Raw genomic sequence first — 17660 nt, 5'->3', positions numbered from 1 at the left:
TTGGCTTTCCCATATTCTCCTATTCCTCACATTGATTTTATCTGGTTTGGTTTGTTTTTCGAGACAGATTTCTCTGTGTAGCCCTGGCTGTCCCAGAACTCACTCTGTAGACCAGGCAGCCCTCGAACTCATAGAGATCTACCTACCTGCCTCTGGAGTACTGGGATTAAAGGTGTGCACCATCACTGTACAGCCTCTCTCATATTTCTTAAATGTTTCCAGCTTCTGGTCTTACTCAAACACCAGTGTTGCTTAGAGATCATTAAACATTCGTTATCTGTACTCTTTCTAGCTTTCATTCCACAAACACTGACAGAGTAAATCTCTCCCAGGTGCCTGGACCCATACTGAGTTCTGGGGATACATGGATAGACAAGATGGGTTCAGTCTCAGCCTCCATCCCATCCCTACCCTCAAGGGCAGATAGAAGATTAAACAAACACTGTTCACTTGGTCTATGCATCACTCAGACTTCATCCGCCTCTCCCTCTCGCCCTTTCTCCCCTGAAACATTTTTCAGTAAGTTTTGCAGGATGAAAGAAATGGCCGCCTGCTACATAATCTGAAGGATGCTGACCAGCTTCCCAGACAGCTAAGTGGCTGCTTAGACCTCGGAGCATCAGGTGCTTCCTATAGAGCAACCTCCAATCTGATATTTGATAGCTGGTGGTTTCCAGAGTCAAACAAATGTCAGAAATTTTATGAAGGGAGGCAGGAAGCAGAAAGGGGGCAAGGATTGGGGTCTAGGCCCCAAGGGAGCTCAATTAGTGAGTCAGATAGTTAAAGCGAAAGGGCATGTTCTCGGTTTCCTAGAAAGCCAGCTGGGAAAGATGGCAATCCTTAAGCTTCTGTCACTCAAAAGATTAAGAGAGGAGACCTCGGGTGCCCAAAGGGAATTCTGCAACAAGCCAGATGTTTCTGCTCTTCCTATGACCCTGTGGCTCTTGACCAGAGCCACATTTCTGGGGAAGCTGGTATCTTTTGAGACAGGGTTGAAATCCAAGCATAATTCTTTACCAACATGGATAAGAAAGATTGCTCTGCAGCTTCTCCTGGTGCAATGGGGTTTAGAATTGTTTCATGGAGTCGCCTTTCTCTTTAACTGGAAACACACAATGTAACTCATGCAAACCACCCAGATATAGATAGATAGATAGATAGATAGATAGATAGATAGATAGAGAGATAGAGAGATAGATAGAGAGAGATAGATAGATATACACACATACACATACTATGTGGGATTCAAACAAGACAGTCAGCCCCATGTTTTACTTCCCTATCCCCAAAATTAGCCTTAAAAAGCTGCCTTTCTTGTTCATAAGAGATTGTATAAAAGGCCAAGCCCAAATGTTCATAAATAAATGCAACCAGATAACCACATGCATAAGAGAGCTCCTTTCTGGCGGGAAAGATGTCTCAGTAGTTAGAAGCACTTGATACTCTCTCATAGGACCCAAGTTCAGGTCTGTGAACCCATATGAGGCAGCTTGCAACCCCCAATTCCAGAGGATCTGACACCTCTAGCCTCTGAGGGGACTTACATTCACATCCCTATAGTCATCTACAGATATAGATATATATATATATATATATATATATATATAGTTATAGTTATAGTTATAGTTATATATATAGTTATGTGTGTGTATATATATATATATATACACACACATAACTAAAGATAGTAAATCTTTTTTAAAAGAGCAGTGTTAATTAATGTGTGTGAGTGTGAGAGAGAGACAGACAGACAGACAGAGACAGAGAGCAAGCTAAGACATAAGCAAGCCTATTTACAGGTACTGCTTATCTTCCACCACTTTTTGTCAAATTAATAAACTGAAGAAGTTGTCAGAAAGCTTAGAGTTTGTTTCCCCTAAAGTCCAAGCTTTCTCCTAAAAGCTGCTTTCTCCAGTTCCAGGAGGTAAGGAAGGAAAGCCATATGGCTTGGGATGTTAGACACGCCCGGCAGCAAGCAATGCCCCCACCATTTGTCGGAGGGCCTCTCTCCTTTCGACCCTCCTGTGGGCGGGCATCCAGATTGCAGTCGGGGTGCTCTGGTCTGCATCTTTGTCTTGACTGTTCCTAATTATTGGAGGGAACACCATGGCTCTCTCTTGCCTGACCTCAGAATTTAAGAGCTTCGAGTCCCCATATCAAACCATCAGCTTCATTTAAAAGGCATCCTCATCTGCATCCATAAAACCGCTCCTGGAGCCCCAACTTGCCCTAGCTTTGGGAATGCTGTCGAGGATTTATGACACACCCTGGATCTAATCTGCCGCCTTTAGCCGCTGCTGTTGCACATCTGGGCCATAAAAGCACGGGCCGGCCCGACACGGGGACAAACACTTTTCTTTCCTAAGTGGCTGCAAATCTGATCTCCCAGTGATAGGTGGGCTCGGATGTGAGCAGCTCAGCATCTGGGTAGCCATTAAGTTAAGTCAGGTTTTGCAAAGCTTTTCCTCCATACACTGCAGCTATAAAGATGATTCCCGGGTAGCAAAGGCCAGGAATAAAGAAGCTGCTATGGGAACAGGTGGTAATGGGGCTAGCCATCCAGGAAATGGGGCCAGAGGATATCCAGGGAAGAAAGCACAATTTGGTGGAGAAGCCAACTTCATTTGCTCAGAAGTCAAATCCTTGCTATTTTCCCAGAGAGATTCTCGCAGAATGGGAGCGGGCAAGCTGCTACCCAGAGGTCCGGCTTCTGATCTTACTGACCCTGATCCTTGCCCAGAGACTGCCTCCCTTACGTGTTGCCAAAGGAACCTCTAGGTGGTTTAACAAATACATTTTTAAGGCAGTGAAATTCTTTATTAGACCATTAGGAGGGAGCAGGGAGAACAATAATCTAGACCAGAAATGAGCACGGTGCTGCTGGTTCCCGTTTTTTTTACAATGCCCTGGACAACCCGTCCTGTGCACAGAATTGGCACATTTCGTGTGGTTCAGAAACTCCAATCAGATCAAGGTTCAACCGATCCAACCCAGGGGAGAAGTTCTTCCGAACTTCTCCACGGCTCCCTACCCCTGCCACTCCTCCAGGGCCAGGCCAGCAGGAGGGGGGCATTAAAATTATCTGCTGTGGGTTTTACGAGCAGCGATTGCTTTTTAAAACAACAACAACACAAGGTCCTTGTGTGGCTCGCGGGTAACCTAAAACTCTCTAGGCAGAGTGCCCCCCCCCGCCCCTTCTACACACACACACACACACACACACACACCCTCTGCCTGCCAAGAAAGCCAGCTCGAGGGACTGGTGCAGCGACAACATAGGGAAACTCTGCTCCAGCCAAGGCCGAGATCCCACCGACCTAGGAGGCCCAGGAGAAAAACCTCAGGAGAAGTTCGAGAAAGAAAACCCACCGGTGACAGGTCGTGGGGAGTCAGTGCTACAAGAAAAGGCGGGGAAGGAGGGGGGCAATGAAATTTTATTTCAGCAACTTCTCCAAGAGGCCTGCAAGGGACTAGACGGTAAAGTCGAGGACAAGGTCTGACACCTCCCTTCCCCCTCCTGTAGATGAGCGGCCAAGCGCAGGTGGGCGCGCGCAGCTGGGAGACGCACTTACCCTGGGGCCGGTGGTGCGGTGGCCGCCGGCCGGGGACAGCTGCACCAACACGAGCAGCAAGTGGGGCGTGAGCAGACGGACGCGCGCGGGCAGCATGGTGCCAGCGGAGCCGGGCAGCCACGAGCGGGCAGCGGGCAGGGGGGCTCAGGCTAGCTTCAAAGCACTTGGGGAGGTGGGGACCCTTGCAGCAGCTGGGAGTGGCCGAAGAGCCAGCGGCAGGGGCTGGAGGAGCCTGCGCCCGGGGTCACGGTCATGAACGGCGGAGGCCCGGAGCTGGAGTGCGAGCGTGTGCTCTGCGCGTGGCGCCTGCTGCGCTCGGCGTGGCCGCGGCGACAGCAGGTTGGATGCGGGAGCTCGGGCCATGGGAATTCCCGTTATAAACCCCGGGAGGGGAGGGGCGGGGCCCGGAGAGGCTGACTGACGGGTCGAGAGGCCTGTAGCAGCCGACCCTCCGGCAGGTGGAAGCCAATGGGAGAGAGATGAGAGGGGCGGTTCGTGGTCAGTACCCCACCCCACCCCCACCCCCACCCCCACCCCCACCCCCACCCCCCACCCCCCCAGGAGCTACACTGGCTTCCCGGCCACAGTGGGCTCCAGCAGAGGCTGGGATAAAGAGTAACTTTTTCTCAGCAAGTCCTCGCTGGGAACCTCCGCGCGCTCCAGCAGCCTCAGTCCCTCCTGAATGGTCACCTGGATAGTAAAGAAGCCTTACACACTTATCGTGTGTTAGTTCTTAGGCTTGAGTTGTCGCAACAGCTCCATGAAGCAGGCAGGGAAAATAGCTCCAAATGACCCAAAGTCCTTGAGAAATGTTTCCCGGAGGCCGCAAAATCAAGGGCAACCTGGGGAACCACCAGGTGCGGCCCACAGAGTGAGCTGCGACCTACGGGAAGAGGTATTCATTTATTTCAAAAAGAAAAAAAAAATCTCCTTACGGGTGACACCCAAGTTCCACAGCGGCTGCCTGAGATAATTCTGACGGAGGCGAACCGAAGCAGCCTAAGGTGGGTCCCCCGAGGGTCCAGTAAACTACCCCTATGGCCCTATGGTCCATGTGACCTGCGGTCAGAACCCGGGCATCTTGGCTAATCAGTCTGAACTTAAAGAACACAGGAGCAGCTTCTCTGTGGCCTAACAACGCTGGGGCGGAGGCCGGGGAGGAGAGGGCAGTCCCAGGAATCCTGGTCCCATATTGGGAGGAGGAAAGTTATGAATGGAGGAGATGGAGGAGTGTTCTGTGAGCACAGATATCCTAGAGACCTCCAAGGAGCAATTTCCTGGGAGCCCAAGCCTGGATTGTATAGGTCAGCTCTAAGCAGGCCTATCAGGTGCTAGAGCTCTTTCCATAGTGGTCCAAGAGGCCACCCTGAAAATGGTAACAGCTACATCGCATCACACACACTCACTTCAACCCAACAAAGTGTCTGCTGCCTTCCCCGCAAGAGACCCGTGATTATCTCCAAAAGTGGAACACAACTCTTCGTGCTTGATTTCCACCGGTCCAGGCCCGTCCCTTCGTGAAGAAAGATCCATTTCTCTAACCAGATTGAAATAAAGCCCAGGTTTCACAGCTCCCTGACTGCCCTGAGAGGTCCTGACAAAGATTAGCTCTGCTCCCTTCCAGCTTCTCTTCTCGATTATAAGAGCAAGCTAACCCTAACCCCCATCTGGCTGCATACAGACAGCCTTCACCCTACAGCCAGCCAGTCTTCCTGAACAACAAACCAGAATGCACCACTCTCTGTTCAAGGGGCTTTGCACCTCCCCCATCAGCCTCAGACGGGAATGTCCAGGCAAGAATAAAGGGTTCTTCAAACTAAAATGAAGCACATTTCTAAAAAAAAAAAAAGTGTCATGTCTCTCCCACCTGGACTCAGTGGCTTGATCATATTTTAGAGCCAGAACCCACCACCACTGCCATGGGGGTGAAATTCCAGTTCTGCCATCTAGTGGTAAAACCTTGAACTCACTCTGTTTTCCCCCTCTGTAAAATGGGAGCAAAAAATGGCGTCCATGCCATGTGTGTCTATGTGTATGTTATTGCCAAGACTAAAGGAGATTAAAGTGAGTATAGCCCTTAAAATGGTATAGGAAGAAAACAAGCCAATACTTCATAGTACTTTGTGCTCATGGAGTGAATATTTCTACTTTGCAAGCAGGTCAAAGGGCAATGCATGAGATCGACTTGTCTGATGGCCTCATCTGGTTAGTAGATGACCAAGCCAATTTCTAGACTAGGTTTTTTGGAGTCCTATTCTATCTCCATGGAGTCACATGGAGTCTCCCGCCTCTGTGTCACTGGGAATTTCTCTGGAGACTCGTCTTCACGAAGCATCATGCAGCAAAGGTCAGGCCTTCCTGAAACATCCCTTGTGATGAGGAATACTGGAGATTTAACAAGCTGGGCTTGTGACACTTGTCCAGCCCTGAGTGTGCATGTGGCGCTTAGGCAGTGTTCATGCACCTTCAATGTTTGCCAACAAGGGGCGCAGCAGGCTGCCCGGTGTCTCCTGACTGCCACCTGGCCACTTGCAGCCGTGGAGCCGATCCGCTGCCTTCTGGAGCTGGAATTATTGAGAAAGCTGTTGGAGTCAGCAGACATGCTCAGATGGCCCCTGGTATCTGGCAGTATGAAGCCCCCAGAGGGAAGCATTGCAGTAGTGATTTCCATCCTCAACCCCCAAATGATACTTTCCAGCCAGAAAACTCATTTCCAAATAGTCACTGGTCCAAAAGTCGACATAGTGCTGGCCTTCAAGCATGTAGCTTAATTTAAAATACAAGCAACTGCTTTCCAGTTACTTTGCTCCGTGAGTATTTTCTTTCCTGCTGCTTGGCGGGCTGCACTGTGGTCGCCATTCTTGGGATACACTCCCAGCTTCTCCAAAAGCCAGAGAAACGCAGAAGCCCCAGAGAACCCCTAGTTCTAAATAGCATTTCTCTATCAGCCAGGCTCCGTCTTGTGATCCAATCAATCAATCAATCAATCAATCAATAAATAAATAAATAAATAAATAGGCAAAATTGACAAGTTGTCTTTTCCTGGAGGCCAAGTTTATGACCCCAGAATAAATCTAGCTAGCCTGGCAACTGGTCAGTCCAGTTTTAGTCATACTCTATGCCTCTGCGACTTCTCATTTTAAGAGGATATTTCAGTGGAAGAAGAATAATATTTTATATTATAACTAAAGTCTGGGGGCCTCAGCTCTACAGCACTAGAGGAGCATGCTGGTTTGAAACGTCTTGACCTTTTGTCCTATTCAGAACAGCAACATTCTAGCAAGCACAATGTTTATTGTTAAAGGGGATCTTTGGATACACACATTGTCCTACAATTTAACTAAGACAGAGAGCAGATAGGTACTTAGAGACCATATCTAAAAGCAAAGCTTGCATTGTCTGGGAACTCAAAGAGCAAGGTGATATTGTCATCTACCAGGCAGCCTGATCCCCAATAAGTGCTGAAGCAAGAGGATCCGAAGCTTCTGCAGTGTCACTGAAGTTCGATTTATGATCGCGCCACACTGTTGCAGCTGGAACTGAGCTCGTGTGTCTAAGGTGAGGAGTCTTGTCAAAAGCATTTCTGAGCTCAGGAATATGGAATACTGAGACTAAACTTGCAATTTGGTTAAGGTAGGCTATGTATTAATCTTACTTTGCAAATGAGGCTTATCCACGGAACTTAACCTTACCAAGGTCCTTTCTTGAATAGAACAACAAATAATTTAGAAGCTTATCTCTCTCTAATCTAGATTCCCATCTACATTCTGTCATAATAAACAGCTTCCATCTGGTGGCCCAAGATGGATGCATAAGTCCTAGCCACACATACATTTTCCAATGAACAAGAAGAAAAAGGGGGCCAAGCAGTGGTGGCGCACACCTTTAATCCCAGCACTTGGGAGGCAGAGGTAGCGGATTTCTGAGTTCGAGGCCAGCCTGGTCTACAGAGTGAGTTCCATGATAGCTGGGGCTATACACAGAAACCCTGTCTCGAAAAACAAAAAAAAAAAAAAAAAAAAAGGAAAAGGGAGAAAGAAGAGTGTCCTCGCCAGAAGCTACACTGTATTATAGTTCCTTGACTACAACTCTTTAAGCATCCAGGTAAACATAAAGGGTTACTGAGGAAGGAGAACACCTTTGGCAGTAGAGGTTATCAACATTATGTCAGATAAAAGGTCTTTAGCTCCCTCAAATTAAATATATATATATGGCTATTGAGCATTAAATGTGTGCCCCTTCCACAAAAATTCCTCTTGGAACCCCATCCTTTTCATGTAGAAAAGAACTTCAAGAGGTCATTGGGAGTAGATGAGGTCATAGGGGTGGAGTGCCCAGAAAATGGGATTCATGCCTTCAAACAAGTCATAGGAGAACTTGCTTCTCCAGGGCTGTCTGATCTCCACCGTGGAAGGCTTTGAAAAGAAGTTGGCACTCCAGCTTCACCGAAGCCCAACCATGCTGGAGTCCTAGCTCACAGAATCATGAGAAATAAGTGTCTATTGTTTATAAACACCTAGACCATGGCACAGCAAAATGCATGCAGGGGTGGAATCAGCCCAGGAGAAAGAATTGTGTTACAATCAACAGAGCTGAAAGGAGTGTGAGATTCAACAACCTTTGTGCTTTGACATCAGACATGGAGTTATAGGGTTTGGAGCTTGCACTGGTGGGTTTCGGTCTTTCTTTGGTCCAGTATTTCCTAAATATTCCTCTATTTGTCCCTTTTGGAATAGTATTATACTATCTGTGCCCTTGTATGTTGGAAGTATATAATTTGCTTTTTATTCTGATTTTACAAGAAGTTACAGTTAATAGATTGTCTCTAAAAGAGACTTTAGATTTTGGGCTTTTAGACAACACTGAGACTGTGAAAGGCAATGAGGACCTTTTAAGTCGGACTGAGTGCATTTTGCATTATGATATGGTCTCTGAAGGCCAGGAAGTAAAATGTGGTGGTTTACATAAGAAATGGCCCCCATTGGCTTGTATGTTTTTAATACTTGGCCCCCAGTTGGTGGGATTGTTTGGGAAGGATTAGGAGGTATATACCCTAGTTAGAGGAGGTGCATCACTAGCTGTGGCCTTTGAAGTTTCAAATGCCCAAGCCAGGTCCAGTATCTAACACTTTCTGCTTCGTACCTACCTGTGAATCAGATGTAAGGTCTCAGATACTGCTCCAGTGCCATGCCGGCTGGCCATGGACTCACCCTCTCAACTGGAAACAAGTCCCAAACAAAACACCTTCTTTTATAAGTTGCCTTGGTCATAGTATCTGGTCACAGCCCTAGAAAAGTTACTAAAACAACCTGAACAGGAATTTCCCTCAGCCTGGGATTAAATATTCCATTTAATCCTAATCCATCAGCACTGAGGTAGGCCACTGTACCCCTACTGTGTGACAGGTACTACACCAGGCACTAGTGTGTATATAGTGTGAACCAAGTAGATACCTAACCTCCAGGAGTGAACAGTCTGGTAGAAAGGTAGAAATTGGACAACCACTTGTGAGCAGCTGAGTCACTAGTTGCCAGTTTCTACAGTCCTGCAAAGACAACCAGGTTACTGAGGGAGTTTGATGCAAAAGGAAGGTAATAAGTTTTCTGAAGAAGCAGCTATGATCTAAAACCTCTTGAGTTTAAGCAAAAGGAAGCACTGGGGGACAGAACATTCTGGACACAGCAAACACTGCGTGCAAAGGCATTGAAGTGGAAGAAGACAAAATCTATGTCTCTGACTGATGAGATAGCTCTAACCCTTTAGCCACCGGCAGCCCATGAGAAACAGTCACCACCACCTACAATCCAAGTCTGATAGTCACTTCCAAGTCCTTCAATGAATGATTTACAGAAATAGGCATAAAAGGATGTTGAGTATCTTAGATGGGATTTCCATTGCTGTGAAGAGACACCACGACCAAAGCAACTCTTTTTTTTTTGTTGTTGTTGTTGTTGTTGTTGTTGGTTTTTGGTCAGGGTTTCTCTGTATAGCCCTAGCTGTCCTGGAACTCACTCTGTAGACCAGGCTGGCCTCGATCTCAGAAATCCGAGTGCTTCTCCAACTCTTATAAAAAAGAAAACATTTCATTGGGGTTGGCTTACAGTTTCAGAGGTTTAGTCCATTATTGTCATGGTGGGAAGCATGGCAGCGTGCAGGCAGACATGGTGCTGGTGACGGAGTCAAGAGTGCTAGATTCTGATCTAAAAGCATCAGAATAAGACTGTGTTCCCCACTGGGCAGAACTTGAGCATAGGAAACCTCAAAGCCCACCCTTACAGTGACATATTTCCTCCAACATGGCTACGCCTACTCCAACAAGGCCACACTTCCTAATAGTGCCACTCCCTATGCGCAAAGCATTCACACACGTAAGTCTATGGGAGCCATTCCTATTCAAACTACTACAATGAGTCAGTCATCCATTGCTCCAAAGCAACTTCTTAAACCTCACAGCTCAGAACAACAGGCTCTTCTAACCTCACTGTTTCTGAGTGACAGCAATGTAGGAATGGCATAGCTGAGCAGCTCCAACTCAAGGGATCTTACAAAGTTGTGATCAAGACCAACTTCAGAGAAGGCAGACTGTGTAATCATAGAGACCCCACATTTGGCTTGGCAGTCCACCATTGCTGTCTTGACATTTTTCTTAAGGAGCCTCTATCTTCACTTTGCACTGGACCCCCTAATCATGTAGCCAGCACCAGCTGAAATCAACTTATGAGCTAGGGATACAACCATCTAGGACTGGAGGACCTACCGTAGGCTTGCTTACATGGCTGTTAGCAGACTTCAGCATCTCCATGCTGCTATCAGGAAACCAAAGCCCTCCCCACATAGGTCTCACTGAAGGAGGATTGTCTGCCCATCTAGAAATGGGATAAAGGAGCTAAGATGGAGCCAAGTGTTCCTCTAACCTGTCCTTGAGAGCACCGTCACTTGTGCCCTATACCATCAATTACATTGATCTAAACAAGGGTACCAACGCCACGAGGAGAGGATCTTGGCAAGTATGTGAGAACCTACCACAGATAGTGTTTTTAAAAGTGTCATTAGGAATGGCAATGAGGGAGATGACCACCAGTCAGGCACCATGCGACATGGGCAGGTGGAAAATGCCCAAGACTAACCCCTGCCCAATGCCACACAGGATGGGTGGGATATAGAACTCCCGAGACAACTTCTGAGATGACCCCAGACCCAGGTGTCACGAAGATGAGCAAGTGAGTGGTGAAGAGATGGAAGAGAGAGAGAGAGGGAGAGAGAGAGAGAGAGAGAGAGGATGTGTGTACAATGAAGAGAGACAGTGGAGACTCAAAGGTAGTGAGGAACAGTCTGATGTGAGTAGCCAGCAGTGCCACCTATGGCCATGGCGAGGACCTGCCACTGAGCGCCAGGTCTGGGTCCATATCCCTGCAGCAGGGGTCTATTACCACAAAGACCAGGCAGAAATCCCAGGTCTAGGCGGTTGCCTGGGGCCATATCTGAAGCTGTGCAGAACTGCCTCACTGTCGTACAATTCAAGCTTATCCCCGACTAGTTTACAAATAAATAAGACTCAGACTATGGTTATTTTATTGGGCTTTGACAATTACTGAGGGTCAACCCTCATCTACTCTTCTAACTGCAGGCCTGGCTATCTCCCCAGCAGTGTACCCCATATACTTGCAGTTTCTCCTGGTCATGTGTTCATGGCTCCTCCTCCCTCCCCTCATGGCGGCTTCCTCCTCCACCTCGCCTTCTTCCTCTTTCCTCCTCCTCCTTGCTTCTTCCTCATTCCTCTTTCTCTGTCCTCCAACCAGGTCACTCCTAGCCCACCTACCTCTAATCCCTTCAGTAATTGGCTGTAGCCAATTTTCTTTAACCAATAGTTTTAAATCAAGGAACAAGGTTTGCAAAACAGAAGTTTTTAAACTTTAGAAGTCACTGGTAGGCCTAGACGTTTCCGGTATAGAATTTAGCATTACGATACAAAGCAATAGACAAACCTCAGTACCACATCTGGGGGCATCGTGGGGAGAGCTGCCCTGGAAAGCGGGAGAGCAGGAGACCTGACCCTGTGAACCCAGGAAGTACAGTAGAGCTGGCCCTCACTGCAGGAGTTGTGGGTAAGCCAGCCCCTAGGGTGTGAGTAGAGAAGAGCTGGCCCGGCCACTTGTCTGCCACGCAGTGGCATGAGCGAAGGAGCGGTGTCCTCCGCCTCCCTCGCCTCTCGCCACCTTTGGCAAATAGGAGAACTGGCCCCAGGATCATGAGACCCAGAGAGCTGCCTGTCTCTCACCTGCTGCAGCACTCTGAACAGTCCCTGTGTCTCGCCTGGGCAGCACAACAGAGTTGGCCCAGCTTGTTGGGGGAGGGGGTTACAGGTGAGCCAGCCCCAAGGGCGTGAGCATGGGAGAACTGTCCCCGCCATTTTCTGCAGTACAGCGGTGTGGGTGAGGAAAAGAAGCCCTCCCCCCTTACCCTCGACACCTCTGGCAGGCGGGAGAGCTGGCCCCTGAGTCATGGGAGCAGAGCAACTGTCCCTGTTCCTCATCTACTACAGCATTAGGGAGAACGGGCCCTGCACTTCACTTGGGCAACTCAGTAGAACTAGAGCGTGCCCTGCTAACATGGGGGAGGGGGAGCCAGACCCCCAGGGCATGAAAGCAGGAGAGCTGGCTTTGCCCCTTGCCAGCTGCAACATAGATGAGCTAGCCTGGACAATGCTGGAGAGCTTGCCCTGGTGGTGTGGGTACAAGAGAGCTGGCAGGCTGACCAGCACAGATTCTGGGCTTTGAGTTGGCCCACCCCAACACCTATCCCATCAATGAACTGCTGGAGCACAGGAAGGGCCCAGTCCTACAGATCCAAAGCTGCAGGATCTCCATGACACAGAACAACAACCGGAGTCCTGGTAAAGATTCAGTATCGATGATGTAGCAGAAGCCAGAGGCCTCAAACAAGACCAGTGACTTAATGAAGTAAAGATGTGTGGACAAAAGGGTATACTGTGGAACCCACTGGGACACACTGTAGCTTCTGTGAGATTTAGGGGGATGGGCAGATGCAAGGATAGAGGGTGGGTACGAGGGAAAAGAGAGATGAGTAGGGTTTGTGTGCATGTGGTGAAATTCACAAAGAACCAATAAAAAATTCTAAAAAGAAATAAATGGTTATGAGAACTTAGGTATAATAAAGGTACGTTTTCATTGTAGTTTTGAAGTCGTGTGCCTGGACAAGCTTTGACAGAAACCATTAAAATGCATCTAGACTACTTCGGATTTCAAATGTGCCCCTTATCAGTTCAAGCGCGTTGTTCCTATGGCTCATCTGCACTCAGTTGCTTGTCTATCGGAACAAGACTTTGAAAAGCTCGGCTGACGCATAGCTACTATTATTTAGCGTGTGTGAAGGCAGACACGTGTGTGCCTCTGGCTATGCTTGCCATCATTTTTAAAGCAGGTACCTTGTTGTTTTTCTGATGTGTATGCCAGGATCTCTGGCCCATGAGCATCTGGGGAGTCCCCTCGCTGTCTCCCACATTGCCTCGGGAGCATTGGGATAGCAGATGTCTATGATATTGCATCTGGATTTAGCATGGGGTCTGGGATTTCAAGCTCGGGTCTTTATGCTTGAGCAGAGAGCGTTTTACCCACTGAGGCATCTCGCCAGCCTGCCTGGGTGTTTTTGCGTACATGTATTTCTGTGCATCCTATGCATGCGTGCCTGATAGCTCTGGAGACCAGTAGAGGGTGTCTAATCCCATGGAACTGGAGTTACAGACATCCATGAGCTGCCATGTCGGTGTTGGGAATAGAACCCAGGTCCTCTGGAAGAGCAGCCAGTGCTCATAAACACTGAGCCATCCCTCCAGCCTCCCTGCTCCCAACTTATAATCATTTTAGGACTTAAATAGCTGTGTTCTTTGCGCCATAATTGCAAAGTATTTTCAACCGTTTTTTTTTTCATTTTTACATGTGTAAGCACAGTTTTTCTCCCCAACATCATCTATTTCCTTTAACATATACAACTTCATATTCATTTGTGCGTTTACAAATGATTTCAAGCAAATTTTGTGCAAAAGTCTTAAAAGTTAAACAATACAGTTATTTGTCTTTATTGCAAAGTAGGATGGTGAAGTTCCTGTGCTAAAACTTTACATCACGGAGCTAGGCTTGCCAAGTAACAAACAATGAACTCTTCCTATTTCCTTTGTCCTTAAGAACATAATTTTTATTCATTAATTCTTTGGGGGGAGCGGGATTCAAGACAGGGTTTTCTGTGTAGTCTTGGCTATCCTAAAACTTGCTCCATAGACCAGGCTGGCCTCAGACTCACAGAGATTCACCTGCCTCTTCCTCCCAAGTGCTGGGATTAAAGGTGTGGGACACCACCACAAAGCTCACTCATTAATTCTTGACTTTGGGAAGAATTCCCTAGGATGCCATTATCTCGGTGACTCAAAGGATGGGCTGTCCCTGTGTATAATCAATTATTTCTTCTTTCGTCTATATGCTTGTCTATTTGAATTCATCTTCTGGTTAATCTAATGCTTACATAAGTCTCTCCTCTAGAAATTTGATTTTCCCATCACAGGCAGAAAATAAGAAATTTCTTATCTCTGTATAATGAAAGCTAAAAGCAGATCTAGCCTTATTGAATATATACTTAAAATGACTATAGCATTTTTCGGCAATACAGTGAACAACTTGAAAGGTGATTTAAATAAAATATTCTAAAGATAAAGTATATTGTTGATTTCACAACTTTGTCCCCATTCTCATTTAGACTCTTGCCGTCCTTGGGAATAACTGAGGAGTAAAGAGAAATGATTTCCAAGTGACAACCAAGTATGGGGACATGGGGAAACTATGGCCACTGAGATCCCATCTTGTAAGAGCTTGAATAGCAGGGAAAGATTCAGAATTGTGTTTATCTTCTCATAGCTGTAAGCAAATATCCAAAAAATCAGCTTGAGGAGGGAAGGGTCTGCTTCACCTTGCAGTTGGAGGAGGCAGGGTTCACTATGGCAGGGAAGGTCTGAGCACAGGGAATGAGGCACACGTGATCAGGAAGCAGAGAGAGGTGCATGTTGGTTACTCTGCTTGCTCGCTCCTTTATTTCAGTCAAGGAGCTAAGGACCCAGGAAACGGTGCTGCCCATATTAGGAGAGGTGTGCCCAGACAGGTGTCTCCTAGATCATTCTAGATCCTTCCAAGTTGTCAATCAGCTCTAAGCACCATGAATGTCATGATTCAAGACAGGGTGAGTTTCATTCTCTTTTGAAAATAAGTAAAGTTTATCACTGTGTTTTGGAAGATATCTAAGAACAAAAACCAAGCAATATTAAAATTAAAAATGTAGTAGATGTCAGCTGGAAAGATGGCTTGGTGGTTAAGAGCATGTACTCCTCTTTCAGAGGACCCAAGTTCAATTCCAAGCACCCACGTCAGGCAGCTCACAACTGCCTATAACTCCAGCTTCACTTCTAGCATCCATTGGCACATGCATTTGTCTACACACACACACACACACACACACACACACACACAGAGGCACACATAATTTAAAATAATAAAAGTAAGTATTTTTAAAGTGAATTACATGTTAAGCTAAGAGACGAGGGATGTAGCTCAGTTGGTAGAGAGCTTGCCTGGCAATCATGAAGCCTTGGGTTTGACTCCTAGAACCTCATACACTGAGCAAATGGCCAACAACTGCAGTCTTAGAGCTTGGGATATAGAAATAAGAAGTTCGAGGATATCTTTGTCTACACAGCAAGTTCAAGGCCAGCCTGGACTACATGAAACACTCCCTCAAAGAAAATCCACTGACATTAGATTCTATGAGCCCCTAGCTATACCAGATGAGACACACATGTGCCATACATGTGGACAAAAATACTCAAACACATAAAACAAAATAAATATTTTTAAGAAATAGTCCAGAGGGTCACCAAGATGGCTCTGCTGGTAAAAGGCACTTACTACCAAGCCTGATAACCAGAGTTCAGTGCCCAAGGATCTGCATGATAAAAGGACACACACACGCACACACACACACACACACACACACACACACACACACACACAGAGTTAAATTTTTAGAAAGGAAAACTGGCCACTGGAAAGAGTGAACCTGAGGCTGTATATGGCCCAAGGCAGGGCTGCAGCTGTCAGACCTGCTCCTCTTGGCACTGTTTGACACCAGGGATGGCTATGTGAATGAACCAGGGAAGATTTGGAGTGCTGAGTTACCAGGGCACAGGTCAGAGGGCAAAACCTACTCTATGCACGGCCGAAGGAGGGCATCTTATCCCTATAACAGCAACATCAGGAGACTCACATGCCCCAGCTCTGTCTTCCACCAGAAAGGATTCCCTCACTGCCTTAACTGGGATGTCTCCTTGCCAAAGAAGCCAAGCCACTCCTGTCCTCTTCAGGGACCCCCATCCCGACTAAAATAATGACCCATCCAGTATTCAGCAAGCACCAACTGGGTGGGAGGCACACTCTTGCCTGCTTGACAGCAGATCACCCTCCTCAGAGGCTGACCATGATGATGGAGCTGAGCTGTCACGGGTGTTTAACAAGAAATAAATACAAATTTAGTAGTCCCTACAAGTGTTACTTTGGAGCTCCTACATATGCTACTTTTATGGACTTTATCAGTCAGCGAACACTTACCACATATGAAGTACTTCATTAATTTCTTATTTTATTCCTCCGACAACTTCATTATCCCTATATCCCTTCCATATTTCAGATGGGGAAACTGAAGCATAGAGCCTAAGACACTCTTCCATGCTTACGAGGGCCCCAGTGACAGTATTCTTTTCAAATTGAATGTATCTGAACCCTGTCACTGGCCTGGTTTGAACCAGATATTCGGCTTGGCTTCTCCTCAGTCTTCCTAAAGATTCAGCTAGCTCTAGGGGAAGGAGCCAGATCATTGTCATGGGAACCACACTCAAAGTCAACGAAGCATGAGCTGGAGAGATGCCTCAGCACTGAGAAGCTCGGCTGCTCTTGCAGAGGACCTAGGTTCAATTTCCTGCACCCACATGACCACTCAAGACCATCAATAGCCCCAATCCCAAGGACCCAATGCCCTCTTCTGGTCTCCGTGAGTAGTAGGTACTAGGCACACATAAATGTCAATTACCCATACCCGTAACTTTAAAGAAAATATTTTTAACAAATGTCAGTGGAGCAAATAGATTAAGGGCATAGTCCCTGGACAAAGTCGCATTCAAGAGAAAGCTAGAGTCTAAGATGTCGTGTTAACTAACCACAACCTCTTGTTCCAGCCTATGCTTCACAGACTCAAGCCAGGCTGTACACACAGCCAAGGACATAACCTTGCCCTGGGCCAGAACACTCGCACTGGCCTCAAGGACGCTGCTCCAACGCTTTGCTTCTCATTTGCCTTCCCCCAGCAGCGGGGTAGTTCCTGCAGATCTTGCGTCTGCGCTCTGGGTACTCGCGCACACTCTTGTGTCTTTCTTGCTCCCAGCAGCCGGGAGCTTCCTCTAACACAGATCCAGGGTAATTCCTCGAAGGAGCTAACATCTCTCTGGCCAACTGGCTGCAAACATCTTATCTCCAACTTTCTGGTTCATTATCCTCTCTTCACACTCCCAAGGTCAAAGCCTTGTCCAGATTCTGTTACCAGCGTTGTGAAGGTCATGTGACGCGAAGGCAAAGCATTGCAGAGTGGCCCAACTGAACAGACTGTTTTTTAAATTGCTAGAAGGAAATGTAAATTAAAGGGAAATTATCTACCATTGCTCTAACTTCAGTAAGGATCCGTAGTTTGTTCTTACACGTGTGCCTTTACCAGATGTCCTGCACAATTAGACATCTGTCCAAAGACAGGAAAAAAATTGTATTTGGATAATTGTATTCCAGGCAGGAAATGGGACACAAGAGTTAAGAGTCCCAATCTAAGAGCTTGGCGGCCCTTGGTTCCAATACCATCTCTGGAAGTTGCTGGCTGATGCTGGAGGAGTCATTCCACCTCCCTGAGCCTCAGTTTTCACATATGAAAGCAGGAATTAAAAGTATCTTCCTGCCGGACAGTGGTGGCACACGCCTTTAATCCCAGCAC

At 47.1% G+C, this 17660-nt stretch overlaps 1 protein-coding gene across 2 annotated transcripts in view; it reads right to left on the bottom strand.

Annotated features, from left to right (window-relative positions):
* Window positions 1-3923, bottom strand: part of Smoc1 (SPARC related modular calcium binding 1) — a 159607-nt gene extending 155684 nt beyond the window's left edge. For both annotated transcript variants that reach the window (NM_001146217.1, NM_022316.2), the window contains exon 1: window positions 3573-3923. In NM_001146217.1, the coding sequence (NP_001139689.1) occupies window positions 3573-3668 (96 nt within the window). In that variant the 5' untranslated portion in view covers window positions 3669-3923. The remainder of the gene's footprint in view (window positions 1-3572) is intronic.
* Window positions 3924-17660: the final 13737 nt, after the last annotated feature.

Source organism: Mus musculus, chromosome 12, assembly GCF_000001635.26.
Source record: "Mus musculus strain C57BL/6J chromosome 12, GRCm38.p6 C57BL/6J".
NCBI lineage: Eukaryota > Metazoa > Chordata > Mammalia > Rodentia > Muridae > Mus > Mus musculus.
The sequence above is the reverse complement of the archived record's forward strand: the minus strand, read 5'-3'. Positions and strand labels throughout refer to the sequence as shown.